Raw genomic sequence first — 26,752 nt, forward strand, 5'->3', positions numbered from 1 at the left:
ACATTTGCGCAAAAGTTTGTTAAAACTGGATATTTCATGTTTTTTGGTTGTTGCGCTGTAAGAAATATTAACCATTCCTTACATTACCAATGTACCATCAACCTTGGGAACTAATATGTTATGTCCCTCGTGCCTGTCGTTACACTGGCTCACTGGCCCTTCAAACCGAAACACAACAATACGCAGTTGGGCCGTAGAATATCTGATGTAGCGCAAAAAAAAATGTTAAACCACAACAGACACAATATAATATCTAAGGTATAATTATGTAATTATTTGACAAAATGTTACCGCCAATCGCTAGCCACTCAGCAAACCTCTTTGGAAATGTTTTACTAGTACATTGGTGCGCCACCGCCATACGAGTAATTGATGTTTTGAGTAGTGACAGTATTAATGGATGCTAAATATCTACCTTACTTGGTTATGCCTAAACGTTCCCCTCTTACTATAAGCAAGAGGATCGAGTTGAAGATAAAGAGGTTACCCCCTTTAACACAAAGACAAAACGCATTATCAAAGCTTCTACAATACAAAAGAAGGTTGCCACAAAACATCACCACTCTATGTAGAAACTTATATCTTTTAATCAGTCAGTTAGGACATTGACCTTTATTATACATGTGTAGGGTACAACTTATTATCTAATAATATATTCTTGGACAATTAGTCCAGAGCAATTTTCTTTACAATATAAATAGAATAGAAAAAATGTATTCTATGAAATTATATAGTCCTGTTCAATTTATTTTATCTTGTACTATTTAACCAGAATGGCTAGTATAAGACGGCAGATTCCAATGTCGTAGGTTCAAAACCCGTATTGGTTCAGTACTTTTTGCGGTTTGTTGTCAAAAAATTGTCAGTGACAGCCCGGAGTTCGGAAGCAGGTAGTGTTACACTCTCGTGCTTTAAGCAGTTGGTCCTGCGTCTGGTCGCACTCCGGTCGTGTCGGATTACCGTCACATCGGACTCTAAAAGTAGTAGAATATTATAGTGCCTCTATTTACAATAATATAATACCTATGCGAAATTGTATAAAATTTGAGATTGTCTGAGGCTGAATTTCGCCTTGCCACTTAATTCTCAGGTTCAAAACCCGGACCAAAAGAGTTATATAGTAACATCCCTGTGTGTACAGTGCAACTTTTGTGCATTTAAAAAACTCTTCATTGTGAACTTTACTTGAATAAAATACATTTGATTTGATTGGATTTATTATTCCCATCTGGTGGAGTTTACCTTCCAAGTATTTTGCTTTCATTTCATTTTATTCGACATATCGTTTTCGTTTACGTTGCAGGAATTAGGATCTTTTCTGACCACATCTGTTCATTTGGTGTTAAACTCCCGTGAAAAAATACGTACACTGTTAGTTCCGCGCCCGATCTATCTCCGATCGTATCTGATTACCGTAATACCGCACCCGTACGGACATTTAATAATTCTGTTTCTTAACGCATACATGAAATTCTGTCACATATGTCACAACATAAAAAATGTCTTTTAATCATAGCAAACCAGAACATAGCAACATACGTATGCTAAGGACTCCTTTCCCTTTGTGGAGATGGTTTGGAGCATATTCCACCCCGCTGCTCCAATGAGATTTGGTGGATACACATGTGGCAGAATTTCGTTGAAATTAGACACATGCAGGTTTCCTCACGATGTTTTTCTTCACCGCCTAACACGAGATGAATTATAAACACAAATTAAGCACATGATAATTCAGTGGTGCTTGCCTGGGTTTGAACCCGTAATCATCGGTTAAGATGCACGTGTTCTAACTACTGGGCCAGCTCGGCTCGACATAGCAACAGAAAGCATTAATATTTAGTGCTAGAAATCATGGTACCCACCCAGACAACCTAAATAAAGCAGTAGCGTCACTTAACTTACTTATGATACTTGCTATGAAAAGTCATGAAAATCTATATTATTATATAAATACACAGATTATCTCTGATTGAGGCATTCTTTCCGAACCGAAAGTTTTTGACCGTTAATGAAGAGCTACTTTCAAAGGTTTAATCGAACAGGGTTTTGTATTGGAAGTAAATGAGAACATAACTTTGTTTATTATGCGGTTTTACAGGTTTTATTTTTCCTTAATAACAATACTAATCTACATATTTGTCTGCTAGTTTGTAAATATAACTGATTTTATACAAAAATCAAGTCAAGTCAAATCGCTATGTTTTCTATCCTTAATCCTCTGTAAGTGAAATTGTTTACAAATTTTCGGCTAATATATCTAACGAACATAGAATGATAACGACTCTAAGTCAATTTAATCTAAAATGAACACTCTTATAAACTGCAATGCTTTTCATTAAGTGTTAACTCCTACTTAAAATGGGAAGGTGTGGACATGCCCTATTAATCATCTTCATGTTAATATTTCCCTGCAATCAGACTGACCACTGTTTATAAGACATGAATCTATGTCCCATGACCCTAATCCCACTATTTCCTCTATTGGATCTAAAACACTAATCAACAGAACCGCTCCGTTTATATCATTACGCTCGAGCAGACGGTATCGGGTGGCCGGACACAACTTCCGCGGGGCTTCGGTCTCGAATGTCTAATCTATTACCTGTGCCGGGTCCACATCGCCCCGGTAGAGGATACGCTTTTTATCGAAAATTTAATACGATTGAATACGGCTCAGGTCACATGAGTGATCTATGGTAGTTGACATTTTGTTGACGTTTATAGAATTATTTCAATTTATATTCCACTAAGCTAAGTTAAAATGCATTGTTTGTAATGAATAATATATATTAATCAATAGAATTTATGTTTCATTTACTTTTACGTAAAAATCTACGTTAAATAGTATATTAAAAGCTGTCTTTTAAGAGTTTTTAAAAAAGTCTAATCGGAAGATATCTATTTTATAAAATCGATTTTCTTTATGTATATTTTTAATAAAGGCTTAAGTATCGTAATACATACATAATGTATTCGATTAACATATAAATATTTCGAAAGATTAATGCTTTATTCTTATACCATATAAAAATAAACTTAATTTAAAACCAAAAGATAACTATCACACGAAATTTTTTTAGTCGAACACGAATACAAGTATTTTTTTTATAATTAATTTATAAATTTATTTGTATTATATTTTAAAAATGGTAACCTTGTATATATATATATTTTAATAAATTGTAATTTAATAAAACAAATAGATTGTTAAAAAAACTTAAGGCAAAATTTGATTTGCAGCGATGGCGTACAAGGCACGAACTGTTAAATGAACCTGCTTAAAACAATACTTACAAGAAAGAAATTGCATAATAATAATTGCATTATAATTAACCTTGTACTCGCTAAGACTATTATCAGCTGGATTTAACCACGTAACATGGTACGGTTAGATGGCAGGTTTAAATCTTGGTGGTACCGTAATCCTGTAACGAGGGAGGCGCCGACCTCCTTACTAAGGCTTCGGTGCCCTCTGTACATTCCAGCCTTTTCCATTATGCTTTACTTTTTACATATTAGTTTTATTTTAATTATAAAGAAATAGATTTTTTTTAATAGAATTCAATTCATTAATTAAATACTCAGAAATTTTAATCATTTTATCGAAATTTCTTGATTCTTACAATTTATATACATCGTTGAAATAGTCGTAACTGACAACTTAATATCTCCTGTCATTTATTTTAATTTTAATAAATCTATTGTCCTTAGATTATTTATATATATATAGATTAGATAGTATGTCGCACTACAAAAGAACTAAAATAAATGAGCCGAGTTTATTACCTTAGTGTGCATGACAGCTACGCTTGACAATCGTCAAACGTCATACTACTTTACTAGTGTGCGTAAACTTACTGGCCAACTGTAGGTCACTATGTTTTATTCCATTTTCGAACCGTTCTCCGCTATGACAGTCTATTTAGACATATAAATAATCAAACTTTTTATCTAAGTTGCTCTGTATTTAGGGAGTTTGATAGAGCTGTACTAAATGAATTAAATTAAAACCGTTAATTTTGAATATCTTTTGTTATTTAAACTAAAAAAGTAATCGTCATAGAAATAAATATAGTATTAGGTAAGCAAATAATCGCGTCAGTACCCCACCCCGCCCTGCGCTTATACCTCGGGGCGGAGCAAATTAAGGGTGATGGACACAGGCCCGTTTTGTTAGTTATAAGGTGGCTCCAATGTGTTGCCTCGGCTATTCATTCGCACCCCGGCTCGACCGGGGTGCACACGTTCTTTTGTTTCTATTACTTTTTAAAAAACTACATTGATATAACAACCAGTGATAGCCGCTACGATTTTATAGTTCTTTTTTTTCTTTAACTTTCTTTTTTGATTTGTGTTGTTCTTTTTACTTAAAAGTGAGTATTACTTTTTATTTTATTTTTATAGCTTTAATTAAATTGTTTTTATTATTATTTAGAATACAATTAAAAAAAAAAAAATAAGAAGACATTTCTTATTTCTTTCATTAATATTTATTTTTTTATCAACGTTAACTTACAACGTCCTCGAATAATTTCATTATTTTTTTACTTATAACGATAGGAGTTTGCAACTATTTAATATCGACGTTTATTATTTAAATATTCGAATTGTTTAATTGAGTTATATAATATAAAACGTATCAATTAATAATCGGCACTATCGTCGCATTACCGCTGTGCATCGGCTTAAGCCGGTACTATGGTTTCTGAACGATGCGGGGCTTCCCGCTATTCGATACCTATGCTTTTAACACGCCATCCGTTTTAACCCGCTATAAATATTAATATTGAATTTCGTATCAATTTCAACAGCGATATTGTGAAAAATCCTGCGTGCCTTCACATGTTGCTTAAGAGATAAATTTAAACGATGTGTGTAAAAATATAATAGCTTTTAATTTTTAAATAAAATTAAACTGTCCTATCGGAATCTTTGCATTGCTAACCTGTTAAACTGGTTGATTTTAAAAGATCTCTCACTTACATGTTTTATCACGTTACTGATGCTTTCAGTCATATTGTTCGTTAGTCGTGTTCGTCGTATATTTTGTTTGTATTTTGTTGCGCTGTTGATATATCTGCATTGCCAACACGAACACCGAAGAACTGAAATACAATGAAGTCCAAAGCAGCTGCTGGCCACTGCACAAGATTAGTATATACTCTTGTGCGTGTGACAGCGGCTATTGCGGATCTTTCATAAACAACGTTTGAAGACCACGGAATAACTGCGAAATGTCAACTTTTATTTAAATCATCTGTCTATGTATAGTTTCTTTATGTTTTGAAGACAAGCGAAATGAATTACCCAATGAAATTCAGTTCGTTTAGTTCAACGAATTTAAATTACCAATAAGAAATGCTGTAGTCGATATCCTTCGCAGCTCCATTAATTCCTTAACCAAACAGCCGATACGTCAAAGGAGGTTTTATGTAGCAATCATATTTTGGATAAGAATATTTGTATTGGTAGATTTTTATTATATTATTGGAGTAAAGTGAGTGAGACTGTTTTTCTACATTTATCAAAGTATTAAAATAAATAATTTGAAATAAAAACGTTATTGCTGCAACGTTAATATTATAAATTTAATTCAAATTCAAAGTTTAAACAAGCACTCACTTTACTTCTAATATTGTAAATCATAAATTTAAAAGTTTTTAGAATAATATGTGTTTAATTATAAATAATATATTGTATAGCATGTGTGTATATGTTCATAAAATCATTATAAACTTTTCATATATAAAATAATATTATTAATTTAGTGAAAAAAATGTCTGTAGATAATTTAAACAAAAGTAAAAATACCAAAATTAAATAATAATATAAAATGAATGAAAATAATTAGAAATCTTAAATAATTGGAAATAAATAAAACAAAATCTCAGTTTTTAAAATCTTTAAATCAAACACGACGCGAATCCATGGGAGTTACTGCTAAAACAAATTCAAAACTCTACGTAGTAAAGTCTACGTAGACCCCGATCGTGCAACGCCAATATGGTATTTATTGGAATATCACTAAATACGATAATTATAATAATAGAAGGACTTCGTAATAAATTTTAAATTGTGGTGCTGTTAGGAAAATAATATATCTATAAAAAAATAACATTAATACAAATAATTGCAAAGATACACGCACGGACCACACAGGTCATTGTGAAATTAAGCCACACCAATATGACATATGTGAGAGGCATATAAAAAAAACAAACGCAGTCGGTTAAATGTGACCGTAGCCTAACGTACACTTGATACCACGACGCAGTCGCGTCATGTCATGTCACTTCACGTGATCATCATCGTAGATCCCTTAGAATCCTCGCGCAGGTAAAAATTATTTAAACTATCCAACGAGTTATTCAGAACTTTATATTGCAAGTAACAGTCTAAATGTGACCTACTAATAAGTATATAACTCTATAGTTTATCTTTCTATAAACAGAATATAATCTCTATTCGCGTCTGTAGGTAATATGATTTTCACTAATAGAGAGAGCCATAAACGAGGAACGTTAATATATAATTGTGTAATAAATGGCTCAACTAACCAACCAAAGACACTGCTTTTAATAATGTTACTTGGTGATTTAATATAGATTAAAATCGTCTTTTGTCTTTTAGAAGATATCACCTATTTCGAATAATTGCGTGCAACCAAAAAAATCATAAATATAAATAATAATACTTCCTTACTGCTCGGCGGACTTCTCATTTTTTTCATTAATAAATTGCCGTGCACCAATAAAATTACTCGTCTAATACAACTAAGAATATCAGCAAATATCAATAAATAAAACATTCAACAAAATATAACAATATTTAATAAAGAAAAACGGTAAAATGAATACAATAGCAAATCTAAATTATATTACTAAATAAAATTATTTTATTATCATTTGTCTACACATAAAAAAATATTTACAAACTAATTAAATCTTCATTACCATTCTTATTTCGAATCAAAATATACTTAAATAATACTTACTGGCACTTCAACTTTGGTGGTGAAGTACTTTTTGCCTTTTCCATGTTTTAACAAACTAAATTTGAAAGACATCCCAACTTTGAGTAACGTTGGATCACCTATTTTTATAACAGATTGTGATTCGAGAAGTTTGTTAACTCATTTCATTATGTTGGTGATTGATTTCTTATAAACAGAGCATAAGATTGATAATTAAATTTAAAAAAATATGTTTCTTTAACTTCTAACACCAAGGTTATAATACATTCAGCCAGGAGACCCGTTTTAATTTATAAAATGAACTTCGCCATAGAGTCAAAAATTAGGCATGAACCCGTGACTTTCTATCGTGATCCATTTTTTCTATACAGTGGGTAGTTACCTTATTGGGAAGTTTAAAAAATATATAAGAAATTAGAATAAAAATAAGCTGGATGTTCTCTGTAGAAATATATAGCCATACCTGTTACGTATTCTTGATTATATTCAATAGACAATTGAAGAAAGCTTGAAAGGGCCCAGTTGACTGAAGTATATTTTGACTCTGGGTTTATTTTATTTAAAAAATAAAAAATATTTTTATGTCAATTTAAAAAAACACAAAATCTCGAAAATAATATTAAATAACGAGTATAACAATACATTATAAAAAAAAATTTGAATAATTTTTTATTCGAAAAATTATACGATCATCACTCCATTTTCATAAAATTTTAAATTAGATATACATTTGTTAAGAAAATTGATAAGTTCATGTTTTACTTATATGTAAGTTATATATTTTACTGTTTAAGTACTGTTTTTTTGTACTATAAATAAAAATTTCGATTTTACACATTTTTATAATGTTATATTTTATTATCTGTATTGTGTCATACTTTAATACATTGTGTGTCTTTATTTATACACTTATTATATGACGAAATCCGATCAACATATTGTTGATTAATGAAGACGAATGACAAAATACGAATTGTATTCTCTATTGATTTGTTATTATTGTTCTAAATATGTCCTTAAAAATATTAAAAAGATTTATGAATTGCATTTTTATGGAATGTTTAGAAATTAAAAATAACAGCTGTTGTGTGCGAACTGTGACTTTTTGGTCATATTTTTAATTTATTTATTTTTATTTTAAAAAGTTAATATCAGAACAAAGAGGGTCCTAGAAAACAATATAATATATATACAATATCATATATATAATTATAATAATAAATAAAAAAACAAATAGTGAAAATACTACAAGAATAAGTTTAATTTCCTTGTATGTGTGGGTCAAATTGATACTAAACTTTGAAACATTTAAACCAGTTCCCCACGATCGATTGAACAGTGTACACGCTTCCATACAGGTGGCAATACTACACAGTTTTAATTTTAACTAATTTCACAATATAGTTTTTAAATCATAGTACACAGATAAAATAAAAATTATTTAAAAAAAAGTTATTTAAATTCAAATTATTTTATTAGTTTAAAAATATAGACTATAATTAATTTTATGAAACTGACTTTATTCTTAGTTCTGATATTGTAATTATTGAAATTTATTAAATGGATTTATGTTTAAGGTTTAATTGTCTACATAGGAAATAATAATATAATATATGATTTAATAATATGATGTTATTGCCTAAATGTTTGTAGTGCAAATGTCATGTAACGTGTAACTTATACGAAGTTCTGTTTTCAGCTAGATAATGTTCTGAAACGGAGTCCTAAGAAGACGTTGGCATGAAGCCCAAAACAACTATTGGTCACTGCACAGGACTAGTAAACGTATTATACTCTTGTGCGTGTTCCAATAGTTATTGTGGGCGCTTCAAAATCGTCGTGGCGTGAAGACAAACAACATATCCACCAGGAACATTTTAAAATTAATCAATATTGGCTTTTGTTTTAATTTAAAATTATTCAAAATTTGTTAAAGTTATTCCGTAAGTATTAGATATAAGTTTCATTTGTGATGACATTACAGGTTATGAAAAAAATATTATTGTTTCATCAACTACGCATAACCGTTTTGAAAATCGCACGCTTTCTAAATACTTTTATTCTAAAGTTTTACTCGTGTAAGTTTTATAAAATGTTTTAACGTGTGTTATGCAAAATTCATAATTTAATTTCTATTTACGTCTTATTTATATTATTTTTCAGTTTTATCAGTTCTATTTTAAAATCATAATACCATACGGATTTTAATGAAATTAACTAAAAATAGTTGGAACCTTTTAAATTGAGCAGTCGAGACTTGACTGTAGCTTGTTTTAAATTTAGTAACGCGAGGTTATTGTAAAAATCAATAATATAAGCAACTTCGCATTAAGGTGCACCATGATATTCGTCGACATACAAATTTCGCATTGGTACTGGCCACAAATTTTTAGTGTACCTATTTGGTCTGATTATAAGGACATAACCGAACAATAACTCGTAAAACTAAATTTTGATGTTTTAGTGGCACCCAGCCGACCTAAACCATCGCTCGTCCCTTATTATACCACGAAACGACTACCGATTTATTGTTTGTAGTATGAGTGCAGTGGAACTGGTTGGAGAGTATTTAAAGGACGACGTATCATCTTATTATCTTAATTCCCTTGGTTCGTGGCTGTACATTACCATGCAGTGCCAATGTCTATGACATGTGGGACAAACCACACTTGAAGTGGGAACCAATTTGTGTAAAGATAATCTGTTTTGTCCACCTGCCATTCTATATAAAATGAAATAATAACAATTTATAAAATGTTTGAATAAAATGTATTCGAAACGCTATAGTTTAAGATAATATTTTTGCGATCAATAGACAATATAGACTAAGCAAACTCCTCAGTACTCAGAGAAAAGTCGCATAGGTTGGTTAATATTTGTCATTCATATTATTTTGTGTTATGGCAATACAAAAAAAAAAACAAGAATAATTAAAGTCAGGACAGGTAGAATATTTAAATTATTGTGAATTCATATTACCATGACTGCCTGGTAAGGTGGTACGAGATATATCTGCCTACCACAAAACGCCATTCATTGTTGAGGAGACAAAATAGAACGAAAATGTTTAGGTGGAATAAGTTATAGTCTGAACATATATAAAACGTTTATTTTGAAGGACAAAAATACAAAAAAAAATGTTATTAAAGATAACGCTTTAATAACAACCGGCGCACATAAATCTTGTAGTTGATGAAATTTATCACCGATTCGGTAAGTGGATTCTAGTAATTGTAGTACAATTACAGACTACGTTAGTAATGTACATATACATATATATATATATATATATATATATATATATATATATATATATATATATATATATATAACTATCCTGCCTAGTAATAAATAAATCATTTAATCCACTCTTATTTAACATAAAAAGGAAGATCTTGTTGGAGTTATGTACGACAAAAATAAAAAAGGACCCAAAATTGATCCTTGTAGAACGCTCGTTCTTAATACAGACACGGAAGACTTTATTCCATTAATAGAAACTTGTTGAATTCTTTGATTCAAGTATGAAACAATGAGATCAAGAGCTTCACCATTAATAACGGGCTCGACGTATTTACGTGCTTTAAACAATCAAATGCTTTGTATAATTCACATAACACGCCAATAACATTCTGTGTCCATTTATGTCATTTCTCCCGCGCATCGTATGCATTTATATCTGAGTAGTACCATTCGAGCATCAGCTGTTGTGCGACCCCTAGTAAACTTGTTCGAATTGTTCTATTAAATATAGTATTTATACCAAAGTGAATTAACATATTTTTTTCAAACATTCTGCTCAACGACGGAAGTTTGGAAATAAGGCTATAATTACACGGATTGCTTTTGTTTCCAATATTAAAAATTGTTTATAATTTAGCACATTTTAATAAATCAGGAAATTAACCCGTTTGAATGATTGGTAACATAGTTGTTCCAGATTAGCATTCAAACTTCATAATATTCGTATGGATATAACACCCCGTGTTATTGGTCTTTTGCTGTGACAGGAGGGCAGGGAATGTTTAATTTATTGCCCAGACCATCGGGAAAATTTTCGATGGGACACATTTATATAGCATGCTTGCCAACCATCCCTCGTAGTTATGAATTATAAGAGCTATTTTTTATTTTAATTTGTAAATACTATACGTAAATAAATATAAAATAAAACTTCAATACAACATTCAAAATTGTCTGTATATTTTAAAGACCAATTGGTCAAAAATAAAAAATAAGTTCGGTCAGTCTTAGTACATTGTACTACATGTGCAAATGAATATAATTTTTTTACGTTAAAAAATATTAAACGTGAAACAGTTTACATTTTTCAAACAATAATTTGCAAATGCATAAAAAATCACAAACACTTTTTGTGTATTTGGAAAAAAAATAAGTCCATTTCGATATAATATTAACGTAGAACGCTTTAAGCTTACGCTATGACCCGTATTCAGCTGATTATATATGAGTAGCTGTGACCTGCGGGTTCATCCGCGTTAATTTTGATTAAACACGCCAATTACATAGTTTGCTATTAAAATCGACGTTTATACTTTACTTTAGCTTTTCCAATAAACGGACTGTCGTACAAAACAGCAATCTTCTAATCGGAGCGTGTTCAACCATATAAACTCCCCGGCTCTTCAATGTAAATTATTAAAATTGTAATTTTTAATACACTCATAAATAGCATAACATAACATCATTATAGTTTATCCCAACGGCAGGAGGAGGAAAGATAAATAAACTTTAGATTTACGTATTATATACTATTTGCATATGGTTCAGCTATGCCGTACAAACCAACCTTGATTAAAAGATTATTATTTATATAAAATACTATTTGATTCTAGATCCGATGATAATTTCACTGACATTAAAAACACCAGTGTTTCACGAAACCATAATGAATATCAATATCATAGATAATTATAGATCTCGTCCAATGATGATTGATTTGATTTGATTTGATGTCATGTCAATTCAAAGTCAAAATTGTTTATTTATGTTTACTCCTCTTACCATTGAAATAAATATATGTAGGAATTATAAAGCACAGCTCAGACCAGATACTCTCTGATTTAAAAAACAATATAATTGAAGGCGATTTATTCTTATACATATTTTATTTTCATTATTACTAAATAAAATACCGGTGGTAGCTCTTTGTGATTAGGTGAGTACCACCCACTTTTTATTCATTCTACCGTTAAAAATATATTTGTGTTGCTTTGAAGGTTAAGCCAGTGAAATTACAGGCACAAGAGACATAATAACTTATTGTTGCATGGTTATTTTTCTTGTTTTTATAGAGTCTATGACCGTCTGTGACCACTTACCATCCTTTCTCCATCTAATGTACCATTAGCCCGACTGTTTTCCCAATAAAATACAAAATAATAAAATACGACTAGCAATTAGTAACTTATGATAACAACAATAGTGATTGGGCATTTGTGATCGAACCGTCGACCGATTGCCCTCTAAGCTATTCAATAGAATCTTGCGGCAAAATAAAAGTTTAGTACATTTTAAAATCTCATCGGTTACCGTTATATCGAGTATTTGGAATAATAACATAAATTCATCGAAGCGGATAGACAATACAAAAAACACTAAGATTCAATAAAAACAGACCTATGTTCGCTTAATTCTAGATTACATTTATTTATTTAAAAATGGAAAAAATATTTTCCTAAGTTTTATGGATAAATGTGCTAATCTTGATTTTTGTTATAAATGGGTATAAACATTTAGATTATATTGATATTATTAAGCTAATTCGTATCATATCTTGTGGAGGAAGCTATTCAGAGAGACATTTCCCATTCATATTACTCAACTTTATATAAGATGTAATACAAACGAAATTAAACACAAAGCTGCGTCTCCACTAAAGAAAAATTGTAAACTTTCGTGTTATCGGCACAAGTTTTGTATCGATTGAAGAAATGCAAGCATAGTAGTTAGTTATTTTGTTTTGACAAAATATTTTAGTGGAAACGCACCTTAATGTTCGCAACAATTTCTTAGGCATATTTCAAGTAGGTACATATCCAGCCTTTATAATGGCTTGCCTTTTATATATTTAATTAAAATATCTATTCCTCCTTGGCTGTCCCCTGATTGTCTCCGTAGAACATGAGACACATGGTCGCGTGTAGACACGCCTTCGCCGGAATGAACTTCTCGTCGAAGGCGAGCGCGTAACGGTACATCCACACGGCTTGTTCGTACTCAGCCTGAACAAAATATTCTTTATTAATTATTTTTTTTCGTGACATTTGTGAGATGAAGTACAAATAATTATAGACATGTAATTATGAGAAAATCGAATAAAACGTCAATGAAATATTACAGTTATTTTAGAAACTTACGAGATAGGAGTGTGAGACGGCAACTAAAAACGCTTCGATCTTACTCTTTGGCGACATGTAGAAGGACAAGTAAGCGACTTCCTTCGCATCCAGTTGTTTCGATTGCCTGAAATAGACATTATTATAATTCATATATAATGTTTACAAATACATAAATAACGCCTCGCTACCAAATTGTCGATGACTTTCAATACAAAAGAGAACACATTAAACGCCATTAAATTTCAAAATTAATTATATTTCAGATCAACGAGAAAGCTACGAAATGGTAAACTCAGCAAATCGTCCTCGTCAGCTGCGTCTCAATTATGGCATGAAATGGACCCTGCTAAATAAAAGGTGGCATATCGTTCCACGCAGCCAGACAAGGCCGGCCCCACTCACACGTGCAGCAGAGCCACGAGCGCGCGCAGGGCGTGCGGCGAGTGCGCGCGCGACGCCAGCGCGTAGGCGGCGCGCACGCAGCGCACGGCGCAGGCGCCGCGCCCGCCCGCGCCGCACCACCAGGCCGCCACCAGCGCGCCCGTCCACGAGTTCGGCCGCTGTCGGTCCGCAAGCACGGTTTTAGTACTACACATACAATTGCTGACAAAAATATATAAGCCAATCTGATAACGAATGATAAATATCGATAACCTATGTTATCCGACCGAACATTCGGTTTTTTTATGTCGGTTGGCGGACGTGCATTTGGGCCACCTGATGGTAAGTGGTCACCGTCGCCCGCAGACAATGACGCTGTTAGAAATAATAACCATTCCTTACATCGGCAATGCGCCACTAATCTCGGTAACTGAGATGTTATGTCCCTTGTGCCTGTAGTTACACTGGCTCACTCACCCTTCAAACCGGAACACAACAATACTGAGTAGGTACTGCTGTTTGACGGTAGAATATCTGATGAGTGGGTAGTACCCACCTAGACGGGCTCGCACAAAGCTGTATAATTATATTACATAACGGAATACAAAGTATTGACGTTTGGTGATATAGTGATGGTAGCGCTTTGTGCAAGCCTGACTAGTATCTTTTAACTCCTAAGATGGGTGGCGCATTGGTGTGATGTAACTGATAGTTAATATTTCTTACAATGCCAATGTCTATGGGCGGTTGTGACCCAATTGAACGTCTGCATGTCTACGAAATAAAATTAACAAAAAGTAAAAAAGGGTACCTGGAGTTCCCCTTTTTTTACTTTTAGGACGACCTCCGTGGTCGAGTGGTATGTACACCGGTTTTCATGGGTACGCCACTACGAGGTCCCGGGTTCGATTCCCGGCCGAGTCGATGTAGAAAAAAGTTCATTAGTTTTCTATGTTGTCTTGGGTCTGGGTGTTTGTGGTACCGTCGTTACTTCTGATTTCCATAACACAAGTGCTTTAGCTACTTACATTGGGATCAGAGTAATGGATGTGATGTTGTCCAATATGTATTTATAATATATAATATATGACTTTTTTTACTTTCATCCAGATGGACCTGAGCTGAGCCCTCCCCCATTACTGACACGAAATTACAGGTCCATAGTAGCACATCCAATGCAATCATTATAATATCGTATCACAAGGTAATGTGCTGTTATACTTATGCTACAGATAGCAGCAGCATCGATTCTACCGTCCGTCGAGGCGATAGTGCATCACAACATCAAAGTAACCCAAAAGAACAGAGTATACTTCTAGCTATGAGCTGACTGAAACCGAAGATTACTACTGTTAATTTGTTCACACGCTCGTAAGCCTTATCGGTGGAGTCCTCGAATCGCATGTAGTCCAGACAAAGTAGTAAAATAATGGTAAGCTTACAATAATTGGCATAGACAGTTCAACATACCTATGAAATATATAAAGTCCTCATCGATTTCGTCCGTTATAAAAGTTTCAAGGTCAAAAGCAATTGTTTTTTTACGTTTTTCTCATAAATGTGGTGTGCTATCATAAAAATATGTATTTTTATATGAAGAATATAGAATGCTTGTATTGTATTGTATAGTGCTTGTATATAGTATACGAATGATAACTCAAACTTGTTGCTATAAATTTAATAATATATTGTTAAAAATTAAAATTTCATATTTCAGACAACAAATAGATTAAATAGTTTAATATAAATAAGATTGTTTTAATTGACTGCCCTTACAACTATAAGTATAATAAACGTAATATATACGAATAATATTTAGCTATATATTTTTTATTCGACTACAATCCAAGGTTTTGGCAGGATTTTTGCCGTTGGTCGTATAGAGAAGTTTAGAAATAATATTAAGGCCGATATTCAATACTTATTTTTTAATAAGAATCCTCATGTATTATATAAAATTTTATTTAAAATTATTTAAGCCAAACTCAATGCCATATTTACTTCTAAAAAAGTTAACACGCAAACTTTTGTAAAATTCAATGATTATGCAAGTCCCTTTTCTAAATTATTTATGATAAAAAAACAAGTATCTTATATCCACATTAACAATTGCTAAGTAATATCGAAGAAAATGCAAAAGAATACAACGCTAAACGCCAATAATGTAGGTATGTTTGAGTCATTAGATTTTGAGTGAACTGCTGATGTGTGGGGACTTCTGTAAAAGTAATAAATTCTATAATTTATATAGTTGCCCCTTATCTTACAGCAGTAGCTAACCCTGGTATTCAACGTGATGTATTTCCTGGCCTCATGAAACATAATTAATTAATCAAATTTTCACTAATTATTAATTTTCAAATCTGATAGAGTTCAGGTTCCAATTAGTTTAGGTCAATCGAACTACCGACCTTCAGTAAAATATTTGAAATAATTAAACTAAAAGACGAGCTTACTTAAGACTCAATTTGAATTTGAACGAAAAACGATCCTCGGAGGCTTCATGGAAATTATCGAGCTCATAGATAACTCCTTCAGTACCTCGGAGGAGTTATAGGATGCCTTAAGGATTTTTGTGTCTTATCAAAAGCCTTTGATTGTTGTCACCATGAAACTCTGATGAAGGAATTATAACAAATTGGAATTAGAAAATGTGGGCTTGAACGTTTAACTTCTTATCATAATAATAAAATGAGACAACGTAAGAGAAAAAAGATTGCAGTCTTAGATGGTATAAGGGTCTCTCAAGGATCAATTCTTGGACCTTGTCTATTATTCATCTACTAACATGACTCGCCCTCTAGTATAACTGGCAAATAAGCGACGAGTGGGTGAATAGAATCTAACCACCTCCGACAACAGAAACTAATAATAATGAATTAACTAAAGAAACCAAAATCCTCACCTATAAAACCAAAGCTTACTCATTTTTACACGTTGAACAGTATTCAATCAAAATAAAATCAAAGTATATGCTCACCATTTCAACATATTTAGCAATCTTAGCTCCGAGGGTAACGTAGTCAAATGAGTCGAACATTTCTGCTAACTGATGCATTAGGCTTAGCACGGGTTCCCAGTCTTCTGTGCTTACACGGTTCAGTTTCTCAGTGACGAAGTCTTCCATTGGGTCACCAATTATACGACATTCGGGCACTTTTTTGTTCGAAGGTGTCACTAATGTTATTTCTGTCGGCAATCTAAAATGACAAATGAGTCATAATTATTGTGATGAAAGTCATTAAAATCGAGACATACATTTATATTTACATATAATTATATATTATTAATAAGACACATATTTCTGCAAAAATTAAATCATGCTAAATGTATAGTTGCAAGTTAAGGTTGACAAATTCTTTCAAATGTGCACTTACTGGACATCCGAATCCGTGAGCAGTTGTCTAAAACTGACGATATGCAGCCAGTAGCCCAACTGGAAGTGATGATACGAGCAATCTTGCTCCTTCATCGACATGTCTTCCGGTTTGAGATCTGGTCAAAACATTCAAAATGACCCAAGTTCTTGAAAAAATAAAATAAATTTTGGTTAAAATAATTTTGGAAATATGTTGAATTGTATTTATCATTGTCGTCCGTTTTATAAGAAGAAGAAGGATTTTTTGTGAATGCTTTCGTTGGTTGATGATTTATCACCACCATATGGGTTTACGTGGCGCTAGGCGCTTATAATGTTTATAAGCCTAATACTAAAACCACTAATCAATTCCTACGCCATTATTATATTTCTATATGTATAAAAAGATAAATGTTTTGTAAACGTGCCTCAAGTTAAATAATGAACCATTTACGTCTGATTTTGTTTTTGGTTTATGAAGGTAGACTAATTAAGGGACCAAATAATGGCAAGAGACGTTAGTACTGTAATAAAATATTAACCACTCCTTACACCGTCAAGGCAGCGAGAAGGCGTATATCTTGACGGAAGTTCGCCGGTTCAAATTTTTACAAGTTTCACTGTGTTTTTATAAATCTTATCTGTGGATCGGCAGCGAAGAAAAACATCACGAATGTCAGATAAAAATCTGTCACATGTAGATTCACCAACGTGCATGGGGATAGCGTAGTGGATTAAGCTGATAACTTTTTTCTCAATAGTAGAGACTTTATGGAATGTCACTTGGGACGGGCCAGCATCTACGGCACTCACTGTGGCAGCCGGCGGGCCCGCAGCCCTTGAGCGCGCCCTCGACGGTGCGCACCAAGGTGTCGTAGTTGGCGTGGTGCGCCAGCCGGTCCGCCTTGTCCGCCGGCCGGTTCGTTATGAAGTTGTCGAAGAAGCTCGCGTCCAGGTTGTCCAGCGTCTGGTGTCGGTCCTTTTCTTTAAGTAGCACCACCAGTTTGCTCGTGTCGGCTGAAAATTTCAATTTCTATAGAAAATGTCGTCGTGATGTTCCTGTTATATATGTACGTGTGAATTATTATTCTCGAAATTTAACAGTTGCTTGGTAGAAAGGTTACTTTACGAGCAGGCTAAATCCTGGTTCCTGCCGCCGTTCGTTTTTATTGTACGAGTAAGAAGACTTCTTACGTCAAGTCCAATCGACTTCGAAACTTTAGAGCCGCTTTTTACTGATTACTATATTTACATAATATACTACAAACTGTTCATTTGAATAAACCCAAGTTTACTAATTGTTCAAATAATATTTATCAACATTATAAGCGTATCTAAATTAATTTAATGCCTGTATTATTACCTCTATCATGGCTGCTGAAACACTGTATGTTACTCATTTGGCAGTTTTCGCCGTCCTTCTCGCACACCACGTTGACCATGGGTTTAACGTGCGTACATATATCGCCCTCCCCCATATCTGAAATAAAATTATATTAAAGATAAATATTGTGGTCTGTCCGTCTGCTACAGTTTATTATATACAAATCTACTGAACCCAAACAGTATAAAACTTACATATATATAGTTAGATGTCTGGCCTGTGTTTGATTTTATTGGTGCAAATTAGAAAACGCATTTACATTTAGTGACATTATACATTACTTTCTGATCAAAGTGAGGACGTTTAAACTGTCAATCATTAGTCATATCATACTAGACTATTATTATCTTAAGTTGTAATGCATTTCCTTACATTAGCTGTATATGAATACAGCTAAAAAATCAACGTTTTAAAAAAAAAACATACAATTTAGAGTCCTGTAAATGGAGGTTTTTGTTTTACATAGCCTAGAGAGAAATACCTGGAATCCAATTAAGTTTTTCTCCTTACCCATTTCTTTCAAATTACTGAGCTGTTTCAGGAGGCAGGCCCAGTTGCTGAGCAAGTTCCGCGCCAGCCCGTCCATGTAGCCCGCCTCCACCCGCAGCGTCTGCTTCAGGTGGAACATGTGCGTGTTGTGGTTCTTTTTCATTATATTTATTTGAGCCAGCAGGAAGTTAGTCGCGGGCTGGAATCATAATATTATTATTGTTTCGATTGCTAGTATTTATCATTAAAAATAAAACAGTTTTGTTTCACTTGTGTGATGAAAAAATATATTTAAGCCAAAAACTAAATTAAACTTTGGAAAGTTCTTTTTTGTATTTACATAGATGGACTGACGTGCGAATGCACCACGTGATAAGCAACGCTCAGCCGAGCACGACACATCAAACTACAATTATTCGATGTAGGAATATTTGTAGTAGAAAATAATTAATTCTAAAGCTTCTATAATTAATAAAGATTCTGACTTCGACTAAGCCTCCAACCTGTTATATTATACCTCCCTTCAAACCGGAACTCATAAACAAATAAACATAACATAACATAATCAGCCTGTAAATTTCCCACTGCTGGGCTAAGGCCTCCTCTCCCGTTGAGAAGGTATGGAGCATATTCCACCACGCTGCTCCAATGCGCGTTGGTGGAATACACATGTGGCAGAATTTCGTTGAAATTAGACACATGCAGGTTTCCTCACGATGTTTTCCTTCACCGCCGAGCACGAGATGAATTATAAACAAATTAAGCACATGTAAATTCAGTGGTGCCTGCCTGGGTTTGAACCCGAAATCATCGGTTAAGATGCACGCGTTCTAACCACTGGGCCATCTTGGCTCTCATAAACAAAACATATATATAATTGACGACTGTTGAAAAGGTACCCAAATGAACTTGCATGACGTCACCAGTAAAATTTAATAATATGTAACACACCTCGTATAAACTAAGTCGGAATGCCGCATCAGCCGTCGCCAAAGCCTCGTCGTAGTATCCCATTTCGAGGTAAACCGAACCCAGAGACACCAGCACTAAGTCCTTGTACTCCTCCTGCACCCAGCGGACGGCGTTGTGGAGACAATGTAGAGCGTTCACATTGTTTTTGCGAACTCTCCAATATAGAGACGATAGTGTGAGCAGCATCCATTTCGGGGCCAGTTTCTTTACAAAATGAAACAATACGTTAAATATTATTTGACATTTACCTTCGTTTATGACATTTCAATTAAATGGACCAAAACAAGTAACTACTTTCGTTCTATAAATATTTTTTAAATGCGAACATTTGGTGAAAAAAGAAAAATGCGGATGAAGGAGATTTATATACTTCGCGTGGGTAAATATGCAGGCTCAACTAGTATATATATGTTTACCTTTTTCATAGCTACGTAAATACGCTGCCCTATTTCAGCCTCTTGCATATGCTTAGTCGCATCGACGTTTCCATCGCTGACGTATTCCAGAAGTTTTGTTCGCATGAAATCCGTGTCTACTATTTCAGGAGTACTTTGTCTATAAAAAAGTAAGAGTAATGAATCATTAACCTACAATCGACGTATTTATACAAAACACTTGAGAAGATTCTGTAATAGATTAATATATCTGTTGAAATTCACAAGTATACTTTTAATACCACAAATGAAGAGTAGGCCAGATATTGCAAGCCGCCGGACCGTGTTTTTCTTGTGCGCGCAGACGTCCGCCGTCGGCCTTACCTGTTCTTCTTGTGCGCGTAGTGCGCGGCGTCTCGGTCGGGCGCGCAGACGTCCGCCCTCGGCCTTACCTGTTCTTCTTGTGCGCGTAGTGCGCGGCGTCTCGGTCGGGCGCGCAGACGTCCGCCCTCGGCCTTACCTGTTCTTCTTGTGCGCGTAGTGCGCGGCGTCTCGGTCGGGCGCGCAGACGTCCGCCCTCGGCCTTACCTGTTCTTCTTGTGCGCGTAGTGCGCGGCGTCTCGGTCGGGCGCGCAGACGTCCGCCCTCGGCCTTACCTGTTCTTCTTGTGCGCGTAGTGCGCGGCGTCTCGGTCGGGCGCGCAGACGTCCGCCCTCGGCCTTACCTGTTCTTCTTGTGCGCGTAGTGCGCGGCGTCTCGGTCGGGCGCGCAGACGTCCGCCCTCGGCCTTACCTGTTCTTCTTGTGCGCGTAGTGCGCGGCGTCTCGGTCGGGCGCGCAGACGTCCGCCCTCGGCCTTACCTGTTCTTCTTGTGCGCGTAGTGCGCGGCGTCTCGGTCGGGCGCGCAGACGTCCGCCCTCGGCCTTACCTGTTCTTCTTGTGCGCGTAGTGCGCGGCGTCTCGGTCGGGCGCGCAGACGTCCGCCCTCGGCCTTACCTGTTCTTCTTGTGCGCGTAGTGCGCGGCGTCTCGGTCGAGCGCGCAGACGGGCGGATGCCACGGCAGCTCGTGCTCCTCGCTTAGCGGCACGCCCAGCTTCTCAGTGAATAGAGACCGAAACCTGTAGACATAAATATAAATGTATCATATTTCAACTATAAAACAAACCACTTTTCCTATTATTTAAAGAGAGTATTTCACAAAATGATTAGTATCTACTCAGATTAATCTATTTTAAACTAATAACTATTCAATTAGACTACTGGTTTCCAGTACTCGTTTATATTCTGCTTCGACATTCACAGTCTAATCTCACCTTATACCTTTATTCTCAAAAGGCAGGAAAACTGGAATGACAGCATCTAAGCTTTTAGGCATCTTTGGTACATTTTTGCACAGTTCATCTGACGGCCACTCGATCTCTTTGTCAAAATCTTCTACGTTTCTATTAATTGTTATTGATGCATATCTTGAAAGAAAAAAAATATATATTATTTGCATAATTTAATTGATATATTTTACTGAGGTATTATTTGTATAGCTTGAAAGTTTAAAGGAATGCGAGTGCCCCTTACCGAAGCCGCGATCATAAATACTATTAAAGTTACAATTCATTTAGGACATATTCAACGGCAAAATTTAGTACTGCTGTGTTCCGGTCTGCATGTTCAGTGTTCCAGTATAACTAACTACAGGAACAAGAAATATAATATCTTAGTTTCAAAGATTGGTGTCACATTAGCGATGTAAGGCGTCATTAATATTTCTTACATTGTTTATATAAATGGTCCCATGGACGCAATTACCGGTCCATCTATCTATTTTAAATAATAAAAACTGTCTAAAAAGTTCAAAACTTACATAAATATACCAGTTTCATATTCAGACAAAGATTCTCGTGGAGTTTTTGTAACCTTCTTCTCGTTGCTATGTGGTACCGGTTTAGCCTCGTTTGGGAAAGGGTTATCTGAAATAAATAGCATTATCAAATATTAAGTAGGTCAGCACATGAGATGTTACATATAAAAGCAATAATCCATTTTAAATGGACTGAATGTTTTAAAATTGAGTAAAGAAATTAATCCTTAACAATGTTTTTGTAGTTTCGTATCGTTCGAATAATTAATACCTGGAATTGATGGTGCAGGGGAAGGTTTATCATTAAAGTTCTTTATTTCAATTGGTTTTTCAGTCTGAAATGACGTTTCGGGGGCATTGCGACCATTTTTATTTATATTTTTAATCAGTTTCTCCAGGTTATAAATGGTCTCCATAGCATCAATACCCTGTTTTCCCAAAGTTTCATCGCTATACAATGGACCATCAATGAAGTATTTTATCAGAGAATTTTTCTCTATATAATTCTTTAATTTCTTTATATCCAAACCGGTTATCAATGACATCTTCTCAGAGTTCTTTTCCTTATTTCTATAATCTGAAAGACAGAGTATGTTTTTATGGCGGAACTTCAAAAACAGCAACATATTATTCTTAGATTAGCCAATCAGCGTTCAAGTTTATAATTCTCTTTAACAAACTGGAATTGTTTATATGATCCATAAATAACTTGAACATTTAAAAAACCTCCTTAGATCCCAATTATTCGGATTATTTTATAGGTACAGATTTTTCCAACAGCAATTCTCATTAATATGGCAAAGAATAAAATATTATAATACCAAAGTCTTCTCCATTTTTTAAAGTTCTTAAGAATTCTGCTTGCATTTTAGGCCATGCAGCTTCCTTTTGTTTGTAATCATGTAATTCACCACGTAGCTTGTTCAGTGTTCTGAAATTGATTTCATATTCAATAATAAAAAAGCATTATACAATAAAACAAAATTCCATATACTAGGACCTTCCCTTTTTAAAGGCTTTTTACGTAATAGGCAGGGACCGGCAATAGGGCCACCTGATGCTTAGTGATCACCACTGGCTATAGATTTTGGTGCTGTAAGAAATAATAACTATTCCTTACATCACACCAATCCGCCAAAAACCTTAAGAGCTAAGATGGTCGTCTCGTAAGATGATCTTGTGCCTATAATTTTTATTTCCTCAGTAAAATAATTAAAATGTTATTGATTTTTAATTATATAAATATTGAAAGAAAGTCTAGAAAAAATACATGAAATATTCAGTCGTACGACAATATTTACTCAAATTTGCTCAAATCCAATAAAAACTACACGCAAGATAAAAAATCTTTAATATAATCCTGTATTGAGTAATATGCCTTATTCATCAATGGTTATTTGACATGAGCTTTAATATTTTCAATAGGCCAAGTTAAAAATAACTATAATTATTTAAATTATTATACGTCAGCTCTTTTTTTTAAATTATTATAGTTAACTAAATTTAAAAAGAGTAGTCAGAAGATAAATGTAAAAGTAGTAACTACTCAATAACATATTCATAGATAGATAATCATAATGATTGAGATTAGCGATAAAACGAATAAACGGTAACCACCGAATAAGGCCGGATAGGGAATACCGAATCTATGGCCTTATTTTGAATATCCGGTCAAAATTACGATTTTATCTTAAACAGGATGCAAGAAAATTATTTGTAAAGTATATCATACAAAATTTATTTGTAGTTGTAATGTAAAGAATTTTATTAAAACATGAACAATTTTGTTTGTTATAAGAAAAAGAAAAGTAATAATAATTCACCATTAATTATTTTGAGCTTTTTGAATGGTTCAAATCACAATTTACCGCTATTTTAAAATTAATTTGTGGTAAATTTAGGTGAATAAAGACTAAATCTTCGGCATTTTCTGATAACGAGCGTATTCGCTTGTTTATCATATCGTTTTCACACGAGGTCAAATTAAATGTATTTGACAAGTAAACTTTACAATAAAGCTTTTTTAGATTGTCAATATTTCAACTCTATCGGAAGAAATGGAAAGAACTAAGAAGAGCATTTTAGCTCTTTTAAATAACCAGATATACAATAGCTTCTGAAATCAGTCTCTCAGATACCTAATCTGGTAAACTTTTTTAATCATTCAACACCTGTGCTGCTGCTATCGCTACATACAACGTGACGGTACGCTGGTCCAATATCTGGCTTCTCGACCTTGCAGATCGACGGGTATCCGAAATCCAACCAAACAACTGATTGTTTCATCTCTACTTGAAACTATTTCAGCATTTAACATTATATCTTTTAAGTATATAAATATTATGTAATAGTATATTAGAAATATAATAGTACTTACTCCCTTATCGCTTTTATCCTGACTGCTAATTTTGCGTGACATAACACCCCATATTTATGTCTAATTGCCAATTCCATTCTTGGATTCAATTTTAAAGTTTGGTCATAAAATTTTAATGACGTGTTAAATTCACCAATCACGGTATAAGCATTCGCAATTGAAAAATGACTCACATAATTCTTTGGATCATGCTCTACAGCTGCATTAAGTATAACTATAGCATCATTTGTTTTACCACAACGATGTAAAACCATTCCAAGACTCCCTAGAGCTACATCTTTAAATACTCTGAAAGAAAACAAAAAGGCTATTAGTATATACGAAGAACTAAGACTGATACATTATTTAGTATCTTATATATTTACTCAATAAATGTATGTCATTTATTCACATTGAAATCTTTCCATATAAATTAAAAAAGGACTTTTATTCCGATCCCTAATGATGCAGGTTGTCAGTAAGAGACTGTTTTTAGAAATAGTTTTCTTAGGATACTTTTCCAACTAGATAATAAGCTTTGATTGAGAATGGATATCTAGCTATGCCAATAAGATGTTCAAGGTTGAATGAGGATGATTGACTAGTTTGAGAAGCACCATTATTGTAGTCTGTGTAATGTAGGTATGTTTTATAAGTTTAATTTCAATTTCAATTAAGTTTTCCATCACTTTATACCCCATATTAAAAAACTCTTTATACAAACAAACTGTTAATAGTTTGTTTAAGACTTAAGTCACTCATGCTAACATGTGAAGTTAATTAAACATTTATATTATGTACCTTGGGACATAATGTAAAGCACGGCGTGAGCATTCAATAGCTTTCGTAGCACTGCCCCTAACCCTCCAATATAGGGATGCCATGTGGTAATGTAACCAGGAAGAACTATTACGATGAAGTATCCCAGACAGCCAGTGTCCATACTGATCAAGAGTCATGATGGGTGATATTAATTCTGGCAACACAAATTCTGGATTGGCTGTTAAATTCACCCTTTGTCTCAGACTCTAAAAGATTAATGAAATATTATTAGTAAATGTGTTCTACTAATACATGATTCAATTATTTTTGAGAAATGCAGAATATAAATTAAACAACAGGCCTTAGGACCTGTTAGACTGGTGACATTTTTACTGAATAAATCTAGGAGTTTAAAAAGGATATATATTTTAGAGTATAAGACGGATAAAGTTATTTACTTACCTCTAAGTGCTCAAAGGCAGACATACTAAATGGTAATGATGATATTCGTTTACAATCAGGTATATCGCTGTTTGGACCATAATAAGGATTAGGGAGTAAAAATTCATTTGGATGTATTTTATTAGAACCATCCTCTAGAAGAGCAGCAAACCAATCTATTATGTTAACATTACCGGCTTTTATGCAATCATCATTCTGGGCTATCTGCCTTCCAACATCTGTATATTTCCGAACATTAGCCCAGAGCTTGTCTATCTCTATTTGTCTATTTATAAGATCATTAAAAAGATCTGATATACTATCCCACCGTTGTTCTTGATTTAAAAATTGTAAAAGATCATAAGGACGGGCCATTTCAAACGGCGAATCAAGCTGGAATGTAAAAAACAAATAATGTATTGACCATAATCAAGATTTCGATATAATTGTATAGGTAATGTACAACTTTGTTAATATCACTTAAAACGGAAGCTATTATCATACCCTCGGCTGTATTAAGCCACTTTCAGTAACCATCCAATGATTAGAGGCATGAATCTCGTAAAAAAACAATACACACGCAATAAATAAACAGGGTAGCTTGGCGAGCAACATAATTAAGTTTTTTTAAGTATAAGTTATTTGAAAAGTCCTTAACGTTAATTTAAAAATATTATGATTATTATTTTTTTTATTCAATGAAAACAAACAACAAAATCCCAATCGGTAGATCGACGCATGACAAACTGAGGCAAATTTTGATAGTAATTGGTACTTTGCAGTTGGTAGTGAGTAATGACGTCTGACAATCTGACAGTGACAATATATGTCGTGTAGTTGTCTGATTAAAGTTATATTTTCGTATATAAATCGATTACATAATTTTTAAATAGTGTTTCATTAATTTTATTCCAATTCATTAAAAATTTTAGAATTCTTCTAATAATTTCTTCCTATTGTGTTTTAAATATTTTTCAGTGCCTGTTCTGTTAGAATAAAACATAAATAATATATTTTTGACAAGGTACTTAGCGATTAAAAATA

The 26,752-nt window shown here is 33.6% G+C and overlaps 1 protein-coding gene across 1 annotated transcript; it reads right to left on the minus strand.

Annotated features, from left to right (window-relative positions):
* Positions 1 to 12,703: 12,703 nt before the first annotated feature.
* Positions 12,704 to 26,463, minus strand: LOC113397310 (tetratricopeptide repeat protein 17). The gene is made up of 19 exons (XM_064218226.1): positions 26,213 to 26,463; positions 25,730 to 26,101; positions 25,307 to 25,533; positions 24,527 to 24,814; positions 22,971 to 23,080; positions 22,421 to 22,726; positions 22,153 to 22,258; positions 21,608 to 21,760; positions 21,290 to 21,412; positions 20,336 to 20,474; positions 19,899 to 20,123; positions 18,969 to 19,146; positions 18,438 to 18,554; positions 17,888 to 18,091; positions 17,094 to 17,211; positions 16,697 to 16,916; positions 13,738 to 13,895; positions 13,354 to 13,459; positions 12,704 to 13,218 (listed from the first exon to the last, which is right to left on the minus strand). Exons 1-19 carry the CDS (start codon positions 26,321 to 26,323, stop codon positions 13,078 to 13,080), a joined length of 3,402 nt encoding a protein of 1,133 aa, XP_064074296.1. The 5' UTR covers positions 26,324 to 26,463; the 3' UTR covers positions 12,704 to 13,077.
* Positions 26,464 to 26,752: the final 289 nt, after the last annotated feature.

The sequence above is a fragment of the Vanessa tameamea genome, chromosome 3 (assembly GCF_037043105.1).
Source record: "Vanessa tameamea isolate UH-Manoa-2023 chromosome 3, ilVanTame1 primary haplotype, whole genome shotgun sequence".
Taxonomy (NCBI): domain Eukaryota; kingdom Metazoa; phylum Arthropoda; class Insecta; order Lepidoptera; family Nymphalidae; genus Vanessa; species Vanessa tameamea.